At 39.8% G+C, this 22993-nt stretch overlaps 1 protein-coding gene across 2 annotated transcripts; it reads left to right on the top strand.

The window, feature by feature from the left end:
• The first annotated feature begins 5840 nt into the window (after positions 1 to 5840).
• Positions 5841 to 22280, top strand: PSMD6 (proteasome 26S subunit, non-ATPase 6). 2 transcript variants are annotated; one of them, XM_004419891.3, is made up of 9 exons: positions 5841 to 6043; positions 6498 to 6641; positions 6779 to 6984; positions 9782 to 9927; positions 10186 to 10405; positions 10520 to 10628; positions 16565 to 16733; positions 21848 to 21925; positions 22069 to 22280. In XM_004419891.3, the coding sequence occupies exons 1-9, from the start codon at positions 5899 to 5901 to the stop codon at positions 22163 to 22165; spliced, it is 1314 nt and encodes a 437-aa protein (XP_004419948.1). In that variant the 5' UTR covers positions 5841 to 5898; the 3' UTR covers positions 22166 to 22280. The 2 variants fall into 2 exon arrangements, with proteins under 2 accessions (XP_004419948.1, XP_004419950.1); XM_004419893.3 differs by lacking the exon at positions 6498 to 6641 and having other exon boundaries at positions 5844 to 6043.
• The last annotated feature ends 713 nt before the right edge of the window (positions 22281 to 22993 follow it).

Below are 22993 nucleotides of genomic sequence, written 5' to 3'. Positions count from 1 at the left end.
AGTCCATTGTGTTGCTCCAAGAAGGCTCACTGCCTTTGGAATCCATCCTCCCGTCTGTGGGGCTGAAGTAATTCCTCAAGTGGAAAACTTCCACCAGCGATGCAGATTTCTAGAACTGTCCACAGCGAGTAATGCATTTAAAGAAACACACCCACCATGTATTGGTGAAGAAGTATTATTTTAGGAGGTGGAGTTTTGCAGATTAAAGATCTTCACAATTATAAATTCAAAAGCAGAGCCTTAAAACAAAAAGTAGAGCCTCTTCTTCTTTTCTCAAACATTTATATATATTCTTCAAATAGTATTTGGTTTGTAAAGGTTTTTCTTATGAAAACCACAGCACCTTGATAACTGTACCTCCCCAGTAGAAGCCTGCTTTCCCCTGGGTCCTGGGGAGTTTGACCTTTATATTTGTAAATAATTTGCTTATGCTGCTTTTCCTTCTTTTCCAGTTTTAGGTATTAATTTTTAACTCCCTACTGTGGAAGATGCAGCTCCACACAGACATATATTTTCTCAGATCCTCTAAGAGTAGGTTCAGTCCTGGCTGAACAAAAATTAAGACTTGAACACAGGGGAATTTGTGCTGAGAGAAGGCACAGCAAGCCAGGCCCCATTCTGAGTTACTGGCTGCACCTACTGACTTCCCACCCCACTGTCATCAGTTCCCTGCCCCACTCCATCCTCCAATCTATTTTTATCATAACTTTGCTTACATCCATGCCCAGCATTTACATTGTTATAACTGCATACATGTTGTTCACAGTTGAGCCATGAAGTATTTTAAAACGATGTTCTCTTTCTTGTACAACTTTGGTACAATAGGTGTTAATAATTGTCTTGTGTTCTTTTGGAAGCATCTTCTAAGTAGCTAGAACTATCTTACCCCTGAACTCGCAGGTGGGAGTATAAATTTATTCTCATTATTTTCATTCATCATGCATTTGATCTGTTCCTTCTTGGAGACTCCCTTCTGGAGGGACGCCCCCCCCCATTTATTCACTCATTCATTCAAGAAATATCTGTGGGTGCTAGGCCCTGCAGTGGATGTAGCAATGCCCATGACAGACAGAATTCTTGCCCTCATAGAGTTTACACTGGAGTTGGGGGAGATGGAAATAAGCAATAAGCGTAATAAAAAAATACTACTTTAGAAGATGGCAAGTTGTATGGGAAGAAATTGAGTTTGGTAAGATGGATTGGGAGGGCAGGCAGGGGGACATAATGAAATTATAAATAGAGGGGTGGGGATAGGCCCTGAGAGGTGACATTTGAGCAGCTTTTAAGAGAGTGAAGGTGTCTTGGGGAAGAGCATCCAGGCAGGGGGAGTCGTCGGGGCAGAGGCCCTGAAATGACAATGTGGCTGATGCGTTCAGGCAATGGCTAGGAGAGCAGGGGCTGCGGAGAGGACAGTGGGGAGGACAGCAGAGAGACACTGGGAAATGTGGGCCACGGTAGGGCTTGATTTTACTAAGTGAAAGGGGGGAACTTAAGTTTTAAAAGGATCACACCATGCTGGTGGCTCTGTCCAGAAGAGCCCAAGGGGAGAAGAGGGGAGACCGGTTAAGAGACCACAACAATCCCGGCAAGAGAGAATGGCTGGTGGGAACAGAGGCTCAGCAGTAGAGATGGTGGAAAGTGGTCAGATTCTGGATAGATTTTGAAGTTAGAGTAAGATTTCCTAGTGGATTGAATGTGAAGGGGCTGGGGAGAGACAGAGACAGAGAGAGAGAGAGAGAGATCAAGGAGAACCCACCTCCCGCTCCAGTCTTGATGGGCAGCTCTCTAGGTCATCTGCAAGGTTGTCATCCTGAGATCCCCCTTTATACCATCCCAGAGATTCCTCTTCTCTTGAGTGGGATTCCCTATTTTCTTGGTAGAGCTCATGCACTCTTCCTGAGAACGAGTGCATCACAGGTAAGTTTTGAGATGTTGCAGGTCTGAAAATGCCCATATTCATTCTAGAATAAAGGCTGAGGATGGAATTCAAGGTTGGAAACATTTTACCTTGATCTTTTGAAGGCCCTGTTCCATTGTCTTCTGGTCACCAATGCTGCATTTCAGACGACATGTATCATTCTGATTCTTATTCCTTTCTAAGTGACCTTTTTTCTTCCCTTGGAAAACCTTTGGAATTTTCTCTTTGGGCCAATTGTTCTGAGTCTTCACAACGAGGTGCCTTTTTAAAAAAATCAATATTGGTAGGTGTTTAGTGTATTCTTTCAAACTAGAAATGCCATGTTCTTCAGTTCTAGAATGTATCTTCTCAGTTTTCTCTATTCTCTCTTTCTAGAACTCCTAGAGCCAATTCAGATATTGGCTCTTCTTGACTGCTTCTATCTGAACACCATCAGGGAGTTTCCTAGTTCGAATTCTCCAGAAAACAGAATTTGTCCAACCAGCTCATCCACTTGAGACAAGCCAAATTAGTCATGAATTGCCAACCAGCCAATGAATTGGTTTCCCTTGACTTCATTTGGTCTAATCAGCTTTGGTTCATGTGACACAGAGCTGCCACTCCTGAGAGTTCCATAAGCGGCGGGGGGTGGGGGGGGGGTAGGCATTTGGGAACAGGTTTATTTCATTAAGATAGAGCTAATTGCAAATATTCTTTACTGTCAAATCTTATGTCAATGGGGCTGGCCCCATGGCTTAGCAGTTAAGTGCGCAAGCTTCGCTACTGGCGGCCCGGGTTCAGATCCCTGGCACGCACCGACGCACCACTTGTCTGGCCATGCTGAGGTGGCGTCCCACATACAGCAACTAGAAGGATGTGCAGCTATGACATACAACTATCTACTGGGGCCTTGGAAAGAAAAAGGGAAAAAAAGGAGGAGGATTGGCAATAGATGTTAGCTCAGGGCTGGTCTTTCTCAGCAAAAAGAGGAGGATTGGCATGGATGTTAGCTCAGGGCTGATCTTCCTCACCAAAAAAAAAAAAAAGTTTTATGTCAAGTAATGGATTCTGGGCTAAAAAAATATGGTTATACATATATTTTTTGCCTAGCAAATTATAAAAATATTTTAAATATGATGTACTGTACCTTACTCTTTAGATGTACATTCCAGATGGATCAAAGATTTAAGCACAGGAAGGAAGGAAGGAAAGTAGGAATGAAGAAAGGGAGGGAGGAAAGCATAAATACACAGAGGAAAACATGGGTGATTATTTTTCGAGCCGTGGTGTTGGAAAGGTCTTACTAAGAGTTGACAATGAGAACAGATACCATAAAGGAAAAGACTCATAAATTGAACCATATAAACATTGTAACCTTTTATGTTGAAAAAAAAATTCCATGAAAATGTAGAAAAATAACTAGGGGAAAATGTGCAACACTTGACAAGCTCTTAGTATGCTTAAGATATAAAGAGTGCTTACAAATCAATAATAAAATTTCCATAGAGAAATTGACAGAACAAAACAGGCATTTCATAAAAGAGGAAATAGATACTGTCAGTATGAATGTGAAAAGAAATTCAACATCATAATAATAAAAGAAATGTACAGGAAAAGAAACATTGTTTTTGTTGCCAAAGCTTAAAATGGTTGATAACAGCCTGTTGTCAAAGAGGGAGACAGGTCCTCTGTGTAATATTGGTAGGAATTTAAATTGCTATATCATTTTTGGAAAAATAATTTATATAATCCTTGTATAATACGTCAAAATATAACATATTCAGACCCTCTTATTTAGCAATTACGTTTCTAGGAGTTTGGGTTAAGAAATAGTTACACAAGTGTGAAAATATCTGCACATAGATGATCAACACTGTGGTATTTATAAGAGTGAAAAAATGAAAATGATCCAAACTGATATCAATTAAGGATTGATAGGGAGAAAGTTTGTACATAAAAATAACGGAATCCAATATGGTCATTAGAGGTGATGATGTCAACTCATACTTATTGGCATGGAAAGATATCTACAATACGCGGCGGAGTGAACAAAACACTTTATAAGGTACAAGTATAGAATGATCCTATTAATATATCTAGATGAGTTTCAGTGAAGCTAAGTGTCTCTAGAATATAAGTTTCACAATTATAATTTTTCCCATTGATGATTAAGATCCCTTTGCACGGCTTCCGCTTGCACAGTCCTTTTTATGGTCCCACACTACCGTGCAAAGTGAAAACTGCCTGTGCTGGAAATTGAATTACCTTCAGAATCATTTATATTGATTAGACCAGGAGTTTTCATGTTGTGCTCTGCAAAATCCTGGGTTCCAGCAAGGTGTTTCAGAGATTCCAAATATTTCACAAATGTTTGGTTTTAATTTCATTTTTAAAATGTAGTTTAACTGCTTTTTTAAATTAATAGACTATTTCTTAGCAGTTTTAGATTTATAGAAAAATTGAGCAGGAAGTGCTGAAAGTTCCTATTTACTTCCCTTCCCTCTCCTGCCTCCCCCAGCAGTTTTCCCTTATTATTAATTATTATTGTAATAGTATGGCACATTGTTACAATTAATGAACCAAGGTTAATACCTTATTGTTAATAAAGTCTATGTTTTATCCAGGAAAAAAACAAAAAAAGAACATAAGTTTCAGGAGGGCAGGGCCTATGTATTCTTCACTGCTGTGTCCCTAGTGCCTAGAACAGCACCTGGTAATTTGCAACCATGCAATAATGTTTGTTGAATGAATGAATGAAAGAAAGGTGTTTACAAAGTTCTTCACCAAAATTTAACGTGGTAGAGTGCTAGTAATTTTTTCTGTGCTTTTTCTATTTTCTCTACCATTTTTGGGTTGCCTTCAAAATGCTTATTTTATTTTTACCAAAACACATAAGGTATTAAAAACGTGTGGTAACGTCTCCTGCTGGTGAGAATGTGGCAGTTCCAAATGTTTCAGTGGCTGTGTAAACTGGTTCAATTCTTTTGGAAAACAATTGGACATTATATATCCCCCAATCACTAAAGGTTCCTCCCTTTTGTCTGTTAATCCTGCATGGGAATTTAAGCTAAGGAAAAAAATGCAAAATACAAAACGACCAATGCACTCAAAGGTGTTCATCTTGGGTTTTATTAGGAAAATAACCATGGACAACCTGGAGGCACCTCTAAAGGAGAGAAGAGCAAAAGTAAACTATGGTTAATCCCCTGGATGGAATTTCACATAACCATTACCAATACAGAAGATTCTGTGGCCACATGAACAAACAGAGGCTGAAAATGCAGACATGCTGTGATTTAAATTATGCATAAACAAAACGAGGATGCTGTTGTAGTAACACTGTGGAATTCTGGGTGCTGTTTTCTTAGAATAGCAGAAAGAACATGGCTTTTAGAGTTACAGAAAGCAGTTTTTATTCAGGCATTGCTACACAGCCGTTTCATAACGTTGGTTGATCACGTTCCCTAACCTCTTTGTGCCTCAGTTTTCTTATCTGCAAAATGGGCTAATAGTACTACCTCCTAGAATTAAGAGGATTAAAATGAGATGATGCACATGAAAGTAAAAGGCCAGGCAAAGAGTAAGGACTTGACAAATTGCGGTGTTGGTTTTTATTGTTACTGTTGTTGTTGTTATTATTATAATATTTTCAATTTTTCCAAAAGATTGCCAGCTCCTATCAATTACAGCCGGAATGAAAAGGGAGGGAGGAAGAGGTTCACGAAATCTAACTTGCGAGTTTGGTCCCATCTAGCCTGGGACTCCCGGGGCCGAGAGCGAGGGAAAGCCCCCGACGACCACGCGGGGGCGCGGGCGCTCCCGCCGGGCGAGGCGTTCCCGGGAGTGTCCAGCAGGGGGCGCTGCCGGCGGAGGTGGAGCCGAGACCGGAAGCCGCACCGGAGGCAGCCGCGCGCACTCGCCGACTCCGCCTGCTTCCGGTACCTCCGCCGCGGATCCGCGCTGAGCTGCAGTTTCCCGGAGCTCGTGCCCCCGCCGCCGCGATGCCGCTGGAGAACCTGGAGGAGGAGGGCCTGCCCAAGAACCCCGACCTGCGCATCGCGCAGCTGCGCTTCCTGCTCAGCCTGCCGGAGCACCGCGGGGACGCGGCCGTGCGCGACGAGCTGATGGCGGCCGTCCGCGACAACAGTGAGGCCCGCGCGAGCCGAGTCAGCGGCCTAGGCCCGGCTGGCCGGGCGCCCGCAGTCTGCGGGGCTTTTCCCCGACGGGGCTCCGGACGCGGGGGCGCCCCTCCGGCGGGGTCCCCGAGACCAGGCCTGGGTTGTCAGCCCTTCGGGCCTTGCTTTGTTGGAGGTGCCCTCGGCGCCCCCAGCCTCGCCCTCGGAGGGGTCTTCATCTCTGTGGGCCCTTCTCCTCGGAGGGCAGCTTGGGAGGAGAGCCCGAGATATGTTGCCCCGTGCTCGGCACGGAACAGAGGCGCCTGACTTACTGTCGTTAGTGCCTGCTCTCGGGGACTTAAGCTTTCCGTGTGAGGGGGAATCGGGGTCGGTTCCTGTAGTCCTTCCTAGCGGTCAGTGGCCCTGGGCTGTGTGTACTTGAACGTGCGTGTGTAGAAACAGGCTCACCCTTCCCTTGCTTGAAGAGTCTTGGAACGGAAGCCGTCAAGAGGCAAACCGAGGACTGCCCCCCACCAGCCCCAGTGGAGGTTGGCGGTGCCGGGATTGGCCCCGATGCAAACCTCCCAGCAGCAAACGTTTAGGTTTTGCCAAGCCTTTTAGCAAGCTCTGTCCCGTTCTCTCCTGGTAGTGGGTAGGAGACTGGTGGATGATCTAGCTGTGTGTGTGCGGAAGAGGTGGGTGGACGCTGACTTGAGTGTATGCGGGGCCCCCGCTCATCAGTCACATCCCTCTTTTTGGCCCTCAGACATGGCCCCGTATTACGAAGCCTTGTGCAGATCCCTTGACTGGCAGATGGACATGGACTTGCTCAATAAAATGAAGAAGGCAAATGAAGAAGAGTTGAAACGTTTGGACGAGGAGCTGGAAGATGCAGAGAAGAATCTGGGAGAGAGTGAAATCCGCGATGCAATGATGGCAAAGGCTGAGTACCTCTGCCGGATAGGTGACAAGGTGAGTGGAGACCGTTTCTCTTCTCTGTGTAGTCTAAAATGGGCACTATTCTAGGTTAGTAGTGTCTCATTTTAAAAATTAACTTTTAAAAAAAGTACAAAGGTAACATGTTTACCTGAACTAGTGAATCAGTGAAAAAATGAATAAAGAACAAGTTAATATTCTTCTTGCTACACCCTGTCACCTGCCCCCAAACAGTTGCCAGGTGTGTATTCTTCTCCATCTCTCTCTACGCCAGTAACAACATAAGTGCACATGCAGAGATTTCTGTTTATTTACTGCTTTTACAAAATTGGGTCATTCTCAATCGTTCACTTTTCCTGGGAAAAGTTGGGAAGCACTGGTTCTGGTGCATTTTAAAGTTATTACTTAAACAAGTAATAGTCTCCTCGTAAGCAGCTAAGACATTATAGTTAATGCTGAAGTTCTGTTTGAACTTTCTTTATTCCCTATCTCAAAGGTAAGTAGTTCCTTTAATGTGCATTTACAGGTGTGTGTATGTACCTGTAGAAATTAGGTAGTATTGTGTTTAAAAACTTTTTTAAGTAAATGCGATCATAGTGTACTTATGTTGTCCGGTTTATTTTTTCATCCAGCATTGTATCTGGGAGCTCTTTCCATGTTAATGTACATAAATCTTGCTCATTCTGGTTAACTGCTGGCTAATACTTCATTGTAGGGCTCTGCCATAGTTTATTTAGCTATTCAGCTATTGATGGACATGTATGTTTTCAGCTGTTTTACTGTTACAAACCTGCTTGTATGTGTCTCCTTGTGTGTATACGCTCATGTTTCTCTGGGGTGTAATCTATGAAATGAAGTTGGTGGGACAATGAGCGATTTCTTTTCTTTCTTTTTTTTTTTTTTTTGAGAGGAAGCTTAGCCCTGAGCTAACATCCATGCCAATCCTTCCCTTTTTGCTGAGGAAGACTGGCCCCGAGCTAACATCCGTGCCCGTCTTCCTCCACTTTATATGGGACGCCGCAACAGCATGGCCTGACAAGTGGTGTGTCAGTGCGCACCCGGGATCTGAACCCAGGCCGCCAGCAGTAGAGCGCACGCACTTAACTGCTACACCACAGGGCCGGCCCCGCGATTTGTATCTTAATATGTGTGGCCAGTTCTTCTGCATAGCAGCCAACCTAATTTATACTCCACTGTCAGTACACGAGGGGAATAGCCAGCAGTATTGCATTTTTCAAAGTTTTTAATTTAGTAGTTGTATAATAGTGGTGAAGAGGATAGCCTTTGAATGTTCCTAATTTTAAGCAGTGCACTCTGAAGTATTTAGATGATGGGATGACATGGTGTCAATATAAAGAAATAAAATAGTGGGGGCTCTTCGATCAGATTGCTGGGTTCTAGTTCCACTTTCAGTAATTATGATTTATTGGACCCTCAGTTTCCTCATCTGTAAAATAGGGATAATGATAGTTTTTACTTAATGAGGATTAAAGATGGGGGCAAAGAACTTAGACTAGTACCTGGCACAAAGTGCTGAAATGTTAAATGATAGGAGCTATTATTCTTTGAATTTAAAACGAGTTTTTTTCCTGATTGTAAATTTAAGATTTGGTCATTGTAAAAATTTGGAAAATACAAAATTTAAAAATAGCCAGTAGTTTGTGTGTTTTTCTAGGTGGTCTGTGTGATTTGGTTTGGTTTTAAAGAGGATGCATTTTTACCTGTGAATGAGAAACTTAAAGCCTTTGTTGCAGGCTTCAACAAGGGCATGCTTGACTCAGCATCAGGGGGTGCAGATTGATGATGTTCTAATATAATAGTCCATGTTTGTTAAGTAGCATTCTTGTAAAAAGAACTTTTTTTTCCTCCTGTCTACTTTCTTATTTTTTATGTTTAATATTACTAAATACTCAGTGGACTTAAGGGATTTTCATTACACTGTGTTACCACTGATTATAGTTATTATTCTTTTCAGTGCTCAGTTTGGTGCAGACTGTTAGTGAAAGCTCTTTCAGGATGGCTTCTTTGTCCTTTTGACAGGATCTCACTGGTCTTCCCTGTTTTCTCATACAAGATGTCACAGGCTCACCTCTTACTTTTACTCTCCAAACCTGGAATCATCCATTTCTCCTAGGATCCCTGGTTTCTTTTAGTGGCGGGTAGTATTTAGAAACCAGGATCCGAGTGCTGGGTGTGCCCATTACTGTCTTACCAGTCCCTTTTGTAGATTTATGAGGCATAACTAATAATTTCATAAAACAAAGCCGGACACTACTAAAAAGTACCAAGTATAAAAAATGATTTTATTCATGTTCATGTTTTTAAAGCAATAGAAACATTTTATTCCACAATGCTTTGAGATAGAATTGTATATTTAAATACTCAGTTGTATTCTAACAGTTAGTGACTAAGATAAAGTTTCCATTACCCTTTAAGTGATATGATTGATGGTTTACAGTAAAGTTGTTTTAAAGTTATTTTAAAGTAGTGTATCGTAATTATTAAAGGGAAAAAATATTGAATATATATAACAAAGAAGAATACTGAAACAATGGTGAATAAATCATTGAATGTTCTTCTCTTATTGTTTTTTAGAATATAAGCATATTCTTAGGCATGTCTGATGTATTTTTTATACTTTATACAAGTGGAGAGAATAGTATAACGACTCCTTGCAATTATCACCCAGCTCAGCAATGATCAGTTCATGGCCATCTTGTTTTATCTCTGCTCCTGCCCCTTCCCCCCACCTCTTGTTAAGGAAATCCCAGATAGCTGATAGCTTTCGAAACTTTTAACCTTTTCTCACATGTTGCCTTGGTTCTCTTAACAGGAGGGAGCTCTCACAGCCTTTCGGAAGACATATGATAAAACTGTGGCCTTGGGTCACCGACTGGATATTGTGTTCTATCTCCTTAGGATCGGCTTATTTTATATGGATAATGATCTCATCACCCGAAACACAGAGAAGGCCAAAAGGTACTTTTTAGCAATGGGGATATATTCCCTCTAAAGTACAGTGCTATAAGTAAGAAATTGATGTAAGAAATTTGCCTATTTTCTTTTGTTTACAGCTAGTAAATACTTGATGTACTTATTAAGTAAAACATTTTGTTTAAATATTTCGTTTTGGCTCGAGTTGTTAAAAGTTGTTTTCTCTTTGAAAATAACACAAAACTTGTAAAAAGTATCATTGTCTAGTTCCAGTTTATGACCTTACTGTTTTTTATTTTATAGCTTAATAGAGGAAGGAGGAGACTGGGACAGGAGAAACCGCCTAAAAGTGTATCAGGGTCTTTATTGTGTGGCTATTCGTGATTTCAAACAGGCAGCTGAACTCTTCCTTGACACCGTTTCAACATTTACGTCCTATGAACTCATGGATTATAAAACCTTTGTGACGTATACCGTCTATGTCAGCATGATTGCCTTAGAAAGACCAGATCTCAGGGAAAAGGTAGTGACCGAATCTTGAATACTCATATTTAAAGATTATCCCATGCTTTTCTAACTTAAATACACAAAAATCATTAAAGCCTACATTTGTGTTTTTTTTTTTTTTAATTCTTAGGTTATTAAAGGAGCAGAGATTCTTGAAGTGTTGCACAGTCTTCCAGCAGTTCGGCAGTACCTGTTTTCACTCTATGAATGTCGTTACTCAGTTTTCTTCCAATCATTAGGTAAGTTTAGAGTTGCTCATTTTGATTATCTGTCTTCATCTTATTCTTGATTCTATATGCAGATAACCTACAACGATTTTTCACATGTATGAAAAATATAGTGTGCAGGTAGCTGCAGCTCTTTGATTAGTATGGCTAACCACTTTTTTGTTTAGAGGGGGGTTAGCGGACTATGACCTGTGTTTATATGGCCCAGGAGATAAAATATTTACATTTTTAATCTTGCTTAAAAAAAAACAGAACAAAGAAGAATATGTGACAGTGAGCTATGCGGCTCTCAAAGGCTAAAAATATTTACTCTCTGGCTATTTGCTGAGGAAGTTTGCCAACCCCTGGTTTGGTCTTAAGGGAGTACAGGTTTCCCCCACTATCCCAAAGTTGATTTTACACCACTTCACTTGTGTGAAAGACCTACATTGTACCTGTTTTCACTACCTGAAAGAAATCTGAAGAGGATTTTCACTTTTGCGAAAATAGCATTCAGTATTTGCAGCCAGCCATTAAAGAGGCAGCACCACCCCGAGCAGCAAGAGTGGTGCCCTCAAGCTCCTTCCCGGGGAACTGCACTCAGCATCTCAGCATCAAACCACCGTAGCTTTGAACTGTATCTGAGCATCTGTGCTTTATCTCGACTTATTTTGGTAGGTTATTCTTTGGGTCTGAGAATGCTCAAAAATTTTCCCCATATAAATTAACGGTAATTGTTTCTTTGCTTTAAGCAATTTCAGCTTATGAAAGGTTTCAAAGGCACGCTCTACTTTTGGATAGTGGGGGAAGCTTGTATAAGGCAAAAGTGAGCAAGTGGTTGAAAGTATTGAGTTTTATGGGGAAAGACGTGAGGGAATTCTGAATCTCCTATTGGGCTGAGATTAGTTGAGCCTTGAATTCAGTAATGGTTGTTTATTTATTTTTTTTTCGTGAGGAAGATCAGCCCTGAGCTAACATCTATTGCCAATCCTCCTCCTCTTTCTCCCCAAAGCCCCAGTAGATAGTTGTATGTCATAGTTGCACATCCTTCTAGTTGCTGTATGTGGGACACCGCCTCAGCATGGCCTGACAAGCGGTGCATCGGTGCGTGCCCAGGATCTGAACTCAGGCCGCCAGTAGTGGAGCGCGCGCGCTTGACCGCTAAGCCACGGGGCAGGCCCCAGTAATGGTTATTCTTTATGCAGTAGCTAAATCTTTGCGCTGATTTGCAAATCGTTTTCAAGGGCTGTAGGTTGAGAAAATAATCTGTTGAAAATACTTGTGGTGTTCCTCCAAAGCTAGTTTGCAGTGATCCTACATACACAAATTTGCTTGTTTTTCCTCTTGGCCCCACTCCTTCCTGGTCATATGGTTTCTTACCGATGACCTCGAATTACCAAGATGGTAAAAGAAATTAACTTGCATTAAGTCAACCCAGGGTTCCTTCCCAGATGATTTTCCTAAAAATTAAAGAACTTGGCATTGATATAGTTTCTTGTTTATGCTGCAAAGTTCAGAAAGTATTTGGTTAAATAGGTAGCATTCACAAAAATTGGGAAAGAGGGAACTCCAAATGATCATCGTTCTATTTTGAGAGTGGGTTTTGTCCCAGTGTTTATGGAGTGCTTTCTCCATGCATAAAAGTTAGGCTGCTTTATGAGAATTCATACCACTTGCCTCATGTAATGTGGGAACAGGGCTCTTCAGGCATGATAAATTCTCTGCTTGGCCTTATCTCCTCATACATACACGGATGCGTTTGCACACCAGGTTGTATTGCCGAATTGCTCTTCTCCCTTATTTTTGCTGGGGGATTTCGTGGTCATAACTTGGCTCAAATGTGGAACCTTTCCCTTTTTCCTCTAGGCAGAATGAATCCTTCCTCTGCATTCATGAAGCCCTTATTTTATGCCCCCTCCTCTTTTTTTATTGAGATATAAATCACATACCATAAAATTCACTATTTAAAGTGTATAACTCAGTGGTTTTAGTGTATTGACAAGGTTGTACAAGCATCACTACTAATTCCAGTGCATCTTCATCACCGTAAAAGGAAATCTCTACCCATTAGCGGTCACTTCCCACGCTTTCTCCAGCCCCTGGCAATCACCAGTTTTTCTCTCTCTCTGGATTTGCTTACTCTGGACATTTCATATAAATGGAATCATAGAATATGTGGCCTTTGTGCCTGGCTTCTTTCGTCTAACATAACACTTTCACAGGTCATTCATGTTGAAGCATGTATCAGTGCTTCATTTCGTGTTATGGCCAAATGATAGTCCGTTGTATGGATATACCACATTTTATTTTATTTATCCGGTCATCAGTTGATGGTCATTTGGGTTGTCTCCAGTTTTTGGCTATTATAAACAATGCTATAATGAACATTCATTAGTTTTTGTGTGGACATATTGTTTTCATTTCTCTTGGGTATAAACCTAGTAGTGGAATTGCTGAGTCATATGATAACTCTTTAACTTTTGAGGAACTGCCAAACTATTTTCCAAAGCAGCTACACCATTTTACATTCCCACCAGCAGTATGTGAGAGTTCCAATGTGTCTTTTTGATTATAACATCTTAGTGGGCGTGAAGTGATATCTTGTGGTTTTGATTTGCATTGCTTTGATGACTAGTGATCTTGAACATCTTTTTATGTGCTCATTGGCCATATGCACCATTTTTTAAACTTAGCATATTGTTTTGTGATTCTTTCTTAGAGTTTGTCTCTTCTAACTAGAATTATTGGGAGCAGACCGTATGCTTTTTTAATCTTTGTAATGACCCTAACACCAGCACAGTGCCTGGTATGTTATTGAGTGCTCTGTGTAATTGCCTGCTGCATTAATTAAACCGATAATTTAAGAGAAAAATGGGAAATGCTATTCTAGTGTAATGAAATTGATGGCTTTGGAAACCTTTGAATGTGAAGTATTAACTTCCTCCCACCCTCCCCATCCCTACTAGCCAACTTTTAACACTTCTGGATGAAATTTTTTATCTTGACCAAGTTTATACATTTCCCAGATATTTTAAATGCAGAAGACAGGATAGTTAACTTTTCTTTTGAGGACAGAGTCATCATCATTCATATCATTTATTCTCTGCTCCAGTATAGTGAGACATGTAGGGTTTATTGGGTTTTCTAAGACTGTTTGCTTCTCCAAATATTCGTAGACTATTTGCTTTAAAATATTTCATTTGGGGGCCAGCTCAGTGGCATAGTGGTTAAGTTCATGCACCCTGCTTCAGTGGCCCAGGGTTTGTGGGTTTGGATCCCAGGCATGGACCTACACACTGTTCATCAAGCTATGCTGTGGTGGCATCCCATGTATAAAGTAGAGGATTGGCACAGATGTTAGCTCAAGGACAATCTTCCTCAAGCAAAAAGAGGAAGACTGGCAAAAGATGTTAGCTCAGGGCCAATCTTCCTCACACACACAAAAAAATTCATTTGATAAAAGAAATAGCATCCTTACCTGATTGTACTGTGTCCCATTCTGTCCACAAATCTATACACACATTCATTCACACGCAAAATTCTTCCAGAGATAACCATTTTAAGATTTTGTTATGTATCCTTCCAGACCTTTTTATTCATTTATATGTACTTTAAAAAACAGAAAACAAAAACAACACACAAAGAAGCCAAGGTTATATGTACACATGGAAAATTTTCAAACAGTATCATATAAAGAAGAAAAAGGCTCTTTCTAACCTGTGATGCCAGGGTCTTTTCTGTAGAGGCCTCTGCTGTTACCAGGTTTCATGTGTGTCCTTCAGGGGCATTTGTATCCAGAGATGCAAGCATGTAACACCTTTAAACATGTGGATGTACTTTACATGCTGTTTTCTAAGTAGCTTTTTTTCTCTTCACAATATAATGTGAATATCTTTACGCATCACTATACAAATAGCTGGTGGTTGAGGCACTAAGTATTTTTAAGTGGCTGTCGGGTATCAGACACTGCACATACAGTGGCAGATCAAATAGGTGGAGCTCTCTAGCTTCCACTTAACGCTTTTTGAAGGACCTCCTTGTATTTCAGTGTATTAGATGTACCATAATTTGTCCCCATAAAAAATTATGTTGTTTTCAGTTTTTCCCTATTATAAGCAACTTTGTTTTGAATACTCTTTTATAATGCATTTTTTCCATTTCCACTTGTTATTTCCTTAGGAAAAAAATCCAAGAAAATGGATTTTGCAAAGGGTAAATACATTACCTCTTGACCACTGTTGCCCTCCAGAAATATTGGGCCACTTTACATTTACACAATTTCTACCCTTCTCCCCATACTCTTAGCCAGTCTGAGAGGAGAAAAACAATTTTATTGATGTTTTATACTTTTTTTTCCCCAAGGATAGTTTTTAGTTTTTTTTGTGAGGAAGACCAGCCCTGAGCTAACATCTGATGCCAATCCTCCTCTTTTTTTGCTGAGAAAGACTGGCCCTGGGCTAACATCCATGCCCATCTTCCTCCACTTTATATGGGACGCCATATGGCTTAACAAACAGTGCGTTGGTGTGTGCCCGGGATCCAAACTGGTGAGCCCTGGGCTGCCGCAGCGAAGTGGGCACACTTAACCACTTGCGCCACTGGGCCAGCCCCCCAAGGATAGTTTTTAATGAACTCTTTAGTCTTCTTTTAAATGGCACATAAAAGATGGAAGAAGATATTTTTTGTTGGGCTTATTATGGATGTGACCCATCCTGACCAACAAGCATTTTTCTTGCCATCCTGTTCCATTGGTTTTCTTTGCCGTATTTTTTCCCCAGTTTTATTGAGATGTAATTGACCTATAACATTTTATAGGTTTAAGGTGTACAACATAATGATTTGATATTTATGCATTTCTTTTATTAATAAGAATGAGCATCATATCATGTTTAGGGCCATTGATCTCCATGTTGTTAAGTCACGTGTTCTCTTATTGTCTGTTTTGATATTGACCGTCCTTTGCTTCTTGCCACAACTTTGTTCTCTTGGTTCCACGATAACACACTCTTGTTTTTCCAGACCTACCACCTGATCCTTTGTTAGGTCTCTCCATGGCTCCATGACTGCCCCAGACTTGGTCACTGCCCTTGTCTCTGTCTTCATTCTGTCATCAAATACATCTAGATGGTAGTGATTCCCAAACTCATGTCGCCAGCCCCAAACTTTTCATTGAGCACCAGACCCATGCCTAAACATCTCCGTGATAGCTTCATTTGGGTATCTAACAGGTGAATCCACTTGAACACTGCCAAAACAGTGCTTGAATCCCACCCTTATCCCTAATGAAACCTCCAAAAACAAAAACAAAACAAAAATTCTGCTTCTTCTCTAGGGATTTTCATCTTGTTGAAGCCAGAAACATAAGTATATTCTTGATTCTTTCCTCTCGCTCACCTTCTATATCTGTAGCTGGCTCCCTGCTACATTCTGAGTCTGTTCTCCTTTTCATTCTTAGCCAGGCTCTTCCTGCTTTGGGACCTTTGCATCATTTGTATTGCTCCCTGCCTCCTGCTCTCCGCTTGGCTTGCTCCTCAGAGAGGTCTTCCCTGTCCACCCCAACCCAGTGGAAGGCCTCCTAGTCACACTCTGTCATGTCACTGTTTTGTTTTCTTTACAGAACTAGTTATTCTCTGAGAGTCTCTCGTTAATTTGTTCATCTCTCTTTGCTCTTTGAAAATTTAGTTTCTGTGGCAGTAGGGATCTTGTCTTTTTGGTTTACTGCCATATCCTCACTATTGAGAGCAGTGATATATAGTAGTTATTCAGTAAAATAATTTGTACTTGTGTGGATTGCTCATTAATATCCTATGTACATTTTACTGTTCTGTTAATCTTTTTCTTACTGACTTACAAGAGCTCTTCGTAGATCAAGGCTATTAGTTCTTATCATATTATTATAAATACGCCCTCCAGTTTATCTCGTTATCTGAAAGGGAGATTCTTATCATTTGTCATCTTATTCATTGCAGCCGTTGTGGAACAGGAAATGAAAAAGGACTGGCTTTTTGCTCCTCATTATCGGTATTATGTGAGAGAAATGAGAATTCATGCATACAGCCAGCTGCTGGAATCATACAGGTCATTAACTCTTGGCTATATGGCAGAAGCCTTTGGCGTTGGTGTGGAATTCATTGATCAGTAAGTTAAAATAATACCATGTTAATTTATTTTTTAAAGTTACCTTTTAATGTGTGAATTTGTACATTTTCTGTGTTTACTTGCTTCCCTCAATTATAAAAAAAATTTAAGAATTTTTCTTTAAATATTATCAAAACAGTCATATCTATCATCTCTGCCTTCATGATGTGCCCGTTCTAATAACAGATGGGGAAATTGAGTTGTAGAGAGGTTAAGTGATTTTGTGAAATGTCATTAGACCAGTTGTTATCAAAAGTAGTCTTCTGTTCCTTCTTTGTGGGCCTACTACTACAGTAATGACTCTTAGATCTCTTATCTTTCATTTCACATTAGGTCATATTTCCTGATAATGCCTTCCAATTTTTAGGTTGCTGCTGCAGTTCTGGTCAAATTGGTTGTTAAATATGGGACTTTTAGCCCTTGAATCAGTGATCCATCAAATACTTACTGAGCCATTACTGTATATTTGGTGGTGTTTTAGGTCTCTGTCTTCATGGACTTTCATTTTAGTTGTAGGGGACAGATGGCAAGTAAGCAAATAAATATATAATTTCAGATAATAGATGAGTCTACAGAGATAATAAAATGGAACAGAAAGATGTGTATGGCTACAGCATAGTGGTGGTGGGAGGAGAGAGTGGCTGTTGGAGAGTCAGGCAGGCCTATTTTTGTAGGTCCTGGTAGGTATGGAGCTTGGGTTTTGATCTAGGTGCTGTGGGAAGCTGTTGGAGGATTTTAAGCATGGGAGTGACATGGTTTCATGCTGTGTCTTACACAGACCAAGGGGATGAGGAGACCAGTTGGGCTGTTCAGTAGCTCATGGAGGAGATGTTAGGGTGACTTGGACTATGGTAGTGGGAGTGGAGTTGTGGAGAAGTCGACATTCAGAATATGTGCTGTCCACGTGGTATCTAGATCAGTGGTTCCCAAACATAGATCTTTTAAATGTTGATGTATTTTCCAGTGGCCTACAATGAAAAAAGTGATTATATAGTAATTTTAAATGAAGCTGCATTTCATTGAAATAAGACCATTCTCTTTCTTTTTAGTTGTTTTGTTTTTTCTAATATTATAATATGAAAAATTTAAAACATGCAGAAAATCCTAAAGAATTATACAGTGAATTCCCATATGTCCTTGATTCTGTAATTATTAACATTTTATTATATTTGCTTTATCACATATCTGTTTATCTTATTTTTTAACCACTTGAAAGTAAGATTCAGATACCAGTACGTTTCATGAGCCAGTGTCTCATCCCTAAACACTTTAGCACGCATATCAGTATTTGTTTATGGGTTTGTTTATTTTGAGGTAATATTTACATTCAGGGAAATGAGCAGATCTTAAGTGTAACCCAAACTCCTATCAAGCCTTCAGCAGAAATTTCCACATTCTCTTCCTTTGAAAGAAAAAAGGCAGTGATAGTAATTTTCTTGTGTTTTTAAAATTATCCTTACCAAAATAGGAGGCTGGTATCCCTAGGTCGGTTTGATTTTGCTTCATTTCTAAATTGAGCTAATCTGTGAAATCCAAGTCTGGTAACCACTGCCCAAGAGAGTTGGTTACTGGGATGGTGGGTGGCCATTATGAATGTGGTTTTCATGAGTCAGTGGAAGGAGTGAGCAGTGCGTGAAAAACAGGGATTGGCCTGGCTTCATGTTCTAGCTCTGCCTCTAAATAGCTGTGTGGCCTTGGTCAGGGTCTGTCCCTTGCTCAGTTTCTTAACTGTGATGTGGAGGTGACAAAGCCTTCACTGCTAGGGCCACTGTGAGGCTCAAATGAATTGGTGGACGAGATGCACTGAAGCGGGAAGGTGCCGTTTAGACACACTGCAGTATTCTCTAAAGTCATTATGATGACATTTGAATTCAAGGTACGTGGTATGTACAAGGTAGGTGGATTTCGAATTGTTTAGTTTTTTTGCTTCATTTTCTAAGAGCAGCTCTGAAGGCAAAGGTTGTGCCACTCAGCTCTAGTTGTAGAAAGGCCTTGTTTTAAATTTCTGTGTTACCTGATTCAAGTCAGGATTTTCAGATTCTCGTCCCCCCTTAAAAACTTACTTTGGGTGAAATCCTTTTTTAAAAATGGGCTGATTTATTAAGTCTCAACAATAATTCTACATTATTCTTCCACTTCCTTAGACTCCATAAGATATTGTTGGAGAAAGGGAATGGGCCATTATTTGAGTATAACACTACTTCTGTTCACATGTTTAAGGTTAGAAACCATACCCATGGGCTGTGTTCCACAATTTTGTTGGTAGGTCTTCTGTTTGAAACTTGGGATGCAAATATGATTTTGAGGTTGTGTTTATTCAGTAAATACTCAGTTCATCCTTACTGGACACCTGTGTAGGAGGCAACATGCTGAGGGCTTGGAGAAATACCAGAGGCTGGGGAAGATGAGTAATCTTGGGATATGTTTGATTAGCACATAGGGAGATGACAAAAAAGTAGTTTGGATCTAAAGCAGGATGGGACTTGAATGCCAGCCTACGGCGTTAGGAGTTAAACTTTGTTGTAATCAGAAAGGAAGCTGTGCTCAGATTACTCACGGCACACACAGTGCAGAATGAGCATAATTAGGAGTCAGTATTTGATCTAAGTGCCTGTGAAACAGACACGTTCACAGATGGCTTCTTGTGGGCATTTAGAGTGGATGTCATTGCATATTTAGGCATTTTATAGGAAGTGATGGAAAAAAGGGCTTTTCGGATGGAAGAAATAGCATGAATCTGTTTAGGAGTATGTTTGAGAAACCAGTAGCCTAGTTGTACTGGATGAAGTGTGTGGCACTATGTACTGGGAAGTCCACTGAGATAAACCAGGAAAGATATCAGGTTGGATCTAAAGCAGTGTCTTAAATGCCAGATTAAGGAGTTTGGAACTTGTTGGGAGTCTCTTCTAATAGTCTAGGCCTTCATTTACCCCTGCCTAAACTAGTCTGGTGATAATGGGAAGAAGCAGATGAATTGTCAGCTTGGGTGTCAACTGTCAGGCTCTAGAATTGAACAGTAGGTCCTAAGCTCAGCAGAGGGCATGCTTGAGTCAGAGTTTGCTTGTAAGTCAAGTCCAGTGCATTTCTCTTTATCTTCTTGCCTGGTGTCTTGTTCCTAAATCAGAACGTCAAGATTCTTCTTTAGAGGTCTTCCCCGCTGTTGTATAAATTTGGGTAGGACTAATAAGGCCGGTGATGATTAAATCTGGTTGTGTACTTTAGTCCCAGAATAAGAATTGCTAATGAGTTTAGCAGCTGCAGTCTGGAGGTGTACTATTTAAGTACCTGGAAAATGAACATATGTGAGTTTAGAAACAGTGCTGATCTTCTTTAATTTTTAAATTTTACCTAAAGGCACTCAGTAACATAAGTCAAAAACTAGCAGTTGAAAGAAGGAATGGACACTAGCAATTGGATTCAATATATTTTGACTGTGATTATAAAGTTTATAATATAAGTATGTTACAGTTCTTGCTAGTTTAGGATAACTTCTAGCTTAATATCTTTAATATAAGCATAACTTTTTCATCTTTCAAGCTCATAACCAGATTTTCCAAAATGGTATATTTCCTTATTAAAAACACTCAATGCTTCTTCATTCTTCTTAATACCAAGATTTATTAAGTAGTAAACATAATTAGTTCCTTTTCATAGATTTTTTTAACACAAGTACAAAAGGCATAGTAGGTCTTTCACCACTGACTGACCAGTGGCAACTAGTTATGATACACAGATCAGAGTAGCACACTCTATACATTTTCTCATCTGATTACAGCACTTGTTCTTCAGTGAGTATGAGCCTTGGTGTTGCCTCTGACCTTCCTCAACAGTGCATTAGACTTTGTTCTTCCCAATATGATGGCATTTCATTGTAGCTTGTAACGAAAGTTGATCTTTTTTGTGTATATCCTTTGTGTTTTAATGAGATTTGTAGTTTTTCCTAATTTATACTGTAAACATCCTTTATGCACATTGTCATTTAGTTTTTGACTTGGTTTTGGTGGTATTTTCCTATGTGGAAATTCTCTTTACATAATCAAGTTCATCAGCTTTTTCTTATATGGTTTCTGGGATTTGTCATAATTAGGTTCCTGTAACACCATTTACTGAGTAAGCCATCCTTTTTTTATTGATTTGAAATGGCACTTTTGTTAGAAATTTGGTTCTGAAGATTTACAGTCCCTTTTCTGTTGTTTATATGTTAGGATCAAGATGTTTTAGTATCTGGGAGAATAAACTGTAACATAATTTTTATTTGGAATCTGATTTTTCTTGGTTAGGAGGACTCTATATTAATCTCTAAATTTAACAATTCTAATACAAATAAGTTTTTATTGTAAAAGAGTCATGTTTCCATCCTCTTTGGTAGCATTATAAAGTTGTCTTCATATATGCTTTTGTACACTACTGAGCATTTACTTTTTCTCTGTCATCTGGTGTCACATGTCTTTGATGGAGAGTTTCACTACTAATGCTGGTTTTTGAGGTATGTGTGTAATAGTGTTGTTTAAATAGCAGTCTATATTATGGGATTTGGGTCATGACTGAATATAGATACTCAAAAATACCTTTTTCACATTCACAACAGATTAACGTCTTTGCATTCCTGATCATAATTTATGGTGCCATATTATTCTGTCTTAAAAATAATTTGAAAGCTTTTCCCCCTCCACCTTCTGAAGGGAAGGATTTTGAAAAATCTGAGAGTCACCAGCTCCTTAAACGTTAAGTCGAAGGAAATTGGGCAGTTTAATCAGGTTTCCTCCCCACTCCCAATAGATCTTATTCTTCTTATGTTTAGTATTTTTGTAACTCCTTAAGGGTTTTGTAGCTGTGAAGACTTGCTGTCACTGGTTTCTTTGACACCTACGTTCCATCTGAATTTGAACTTCTAGGGTCATGTTAATTCTGGTAGATGACAGTCTTCGGGGATAATCCTGTAGTATGCTGGAGATCTTCTCAACTACTGCATATTCAATAGCTCAGGCTTGAGGGGAGCTAAATGTTACCTTGAAAGACAACTGAATCATGTATTTAGTGCAGTTTATATTTTTCTAAGAATTCTCTATAAGGCTAATGCTAAATGCTTTTTTTTTTTTCCCTCTCTTGATTAGGGAACTCTCCAGATTTATTGCTGCTGGGAGACTACACTGCAAAATAGATAAAGTGAATGAAATAGTGGAAACCAACAGGTACACTTAAGTTTGTGTATCATTTGTAATACTGCTCAGAATAAGGGGCAGTCTCAAGTGCCTTCTTTTACAAGTATGTCAACTATTGTTATGGAGTAATGTGACTGGTAAATAATTCTTTTTTTCCTTGGATTTATTTATAGACCTGATAGCAAGAACTGGCAGTACCAAGAAACTATCAAGAAAGGAGATCTGCTACTAAACAGAGTTCAGAAACTTTCCAGAGTAATTAATATGTAAAACCATGGAAACAAAGGATTTCCTTTAGAGATAATTATTTGGAATTTTTATAGCTTATTTCACTATGTGCCCAGTTCAACTGTATAAAATAAATACTGCATTGTTGTTTCTTTCAGTTTATTTACTTTTTTCTTAAACATATGTACATTTAAGGATGGGGTCCAGTAATGTTAAAATAATGTCACTTTTGTGTCATTTGAACATCTCTGCTTTGTGGTCTGAGTTCAGATCCTCACTCTGCCTGATCAGTAAAATAGGGATAATAGTACCAGCCCATCATCGCTTACCTTTAAGCCTCCTGAATTTTAGGAAGACAAGTTCATGCTATTTAGTAGCCCATAATTAAACACAGTGTCTTCCACTTAGTACTCAAAAGACAGAAGACCCACATCGTCAACCTCTCTCAGAAATAACTAACCATAGAAGGTAGGAAGTTACTCCTTTTTAGGAGGCTACCATAACCCTGGATTCATCTCACTAAACATAGATATAAAAAACTTACATAGATATTAGCAAAGGGAATTGTTTTTCCCCAACAAATAGAACCATAGTAATTAAAGAAGATGGCATGAAGGGCTCTCTTCTATGGGGTGTTATAGAAGGCCTCTCTGGTAAAGTGACATTTAAATAAACAGGAGGGAGGAGAGACCATGCAAATATCTAGGGGAAGAGATAGATGGAAAGTCAGTGGAGGTTTCAAGCAGAAGAGTGGCCTGACTTGACTTACCTTTTAAGTGTCACTAAGGCACTCAGCTGGAGGGGACACCAGAGAATGGTGGCGTGGACTGTAGAGGCAGCTGGATTTGCTAAAATATTAGAAAAGGGGAG

This window comes from Ceratotherium simum, chromosome 5 (assembly GCF_057802395.1).
Source record: "Ceratotherium simum simum isolate JZ-2026a chromosome 5, ASM5780239v1, whole genome shotgun sequence".
NCBI lineage: Eukaryota > Metazoa > Chordata > Mammalia > Perissodactyla > Rhinocerotidae > Ceratotherium > Ceratotherium simum.
The sequence above is the reverse complement of the archived record's forward strand: the minus strand, read 5'-3'. Positions and strand labels throughout refer to the sequence as shown.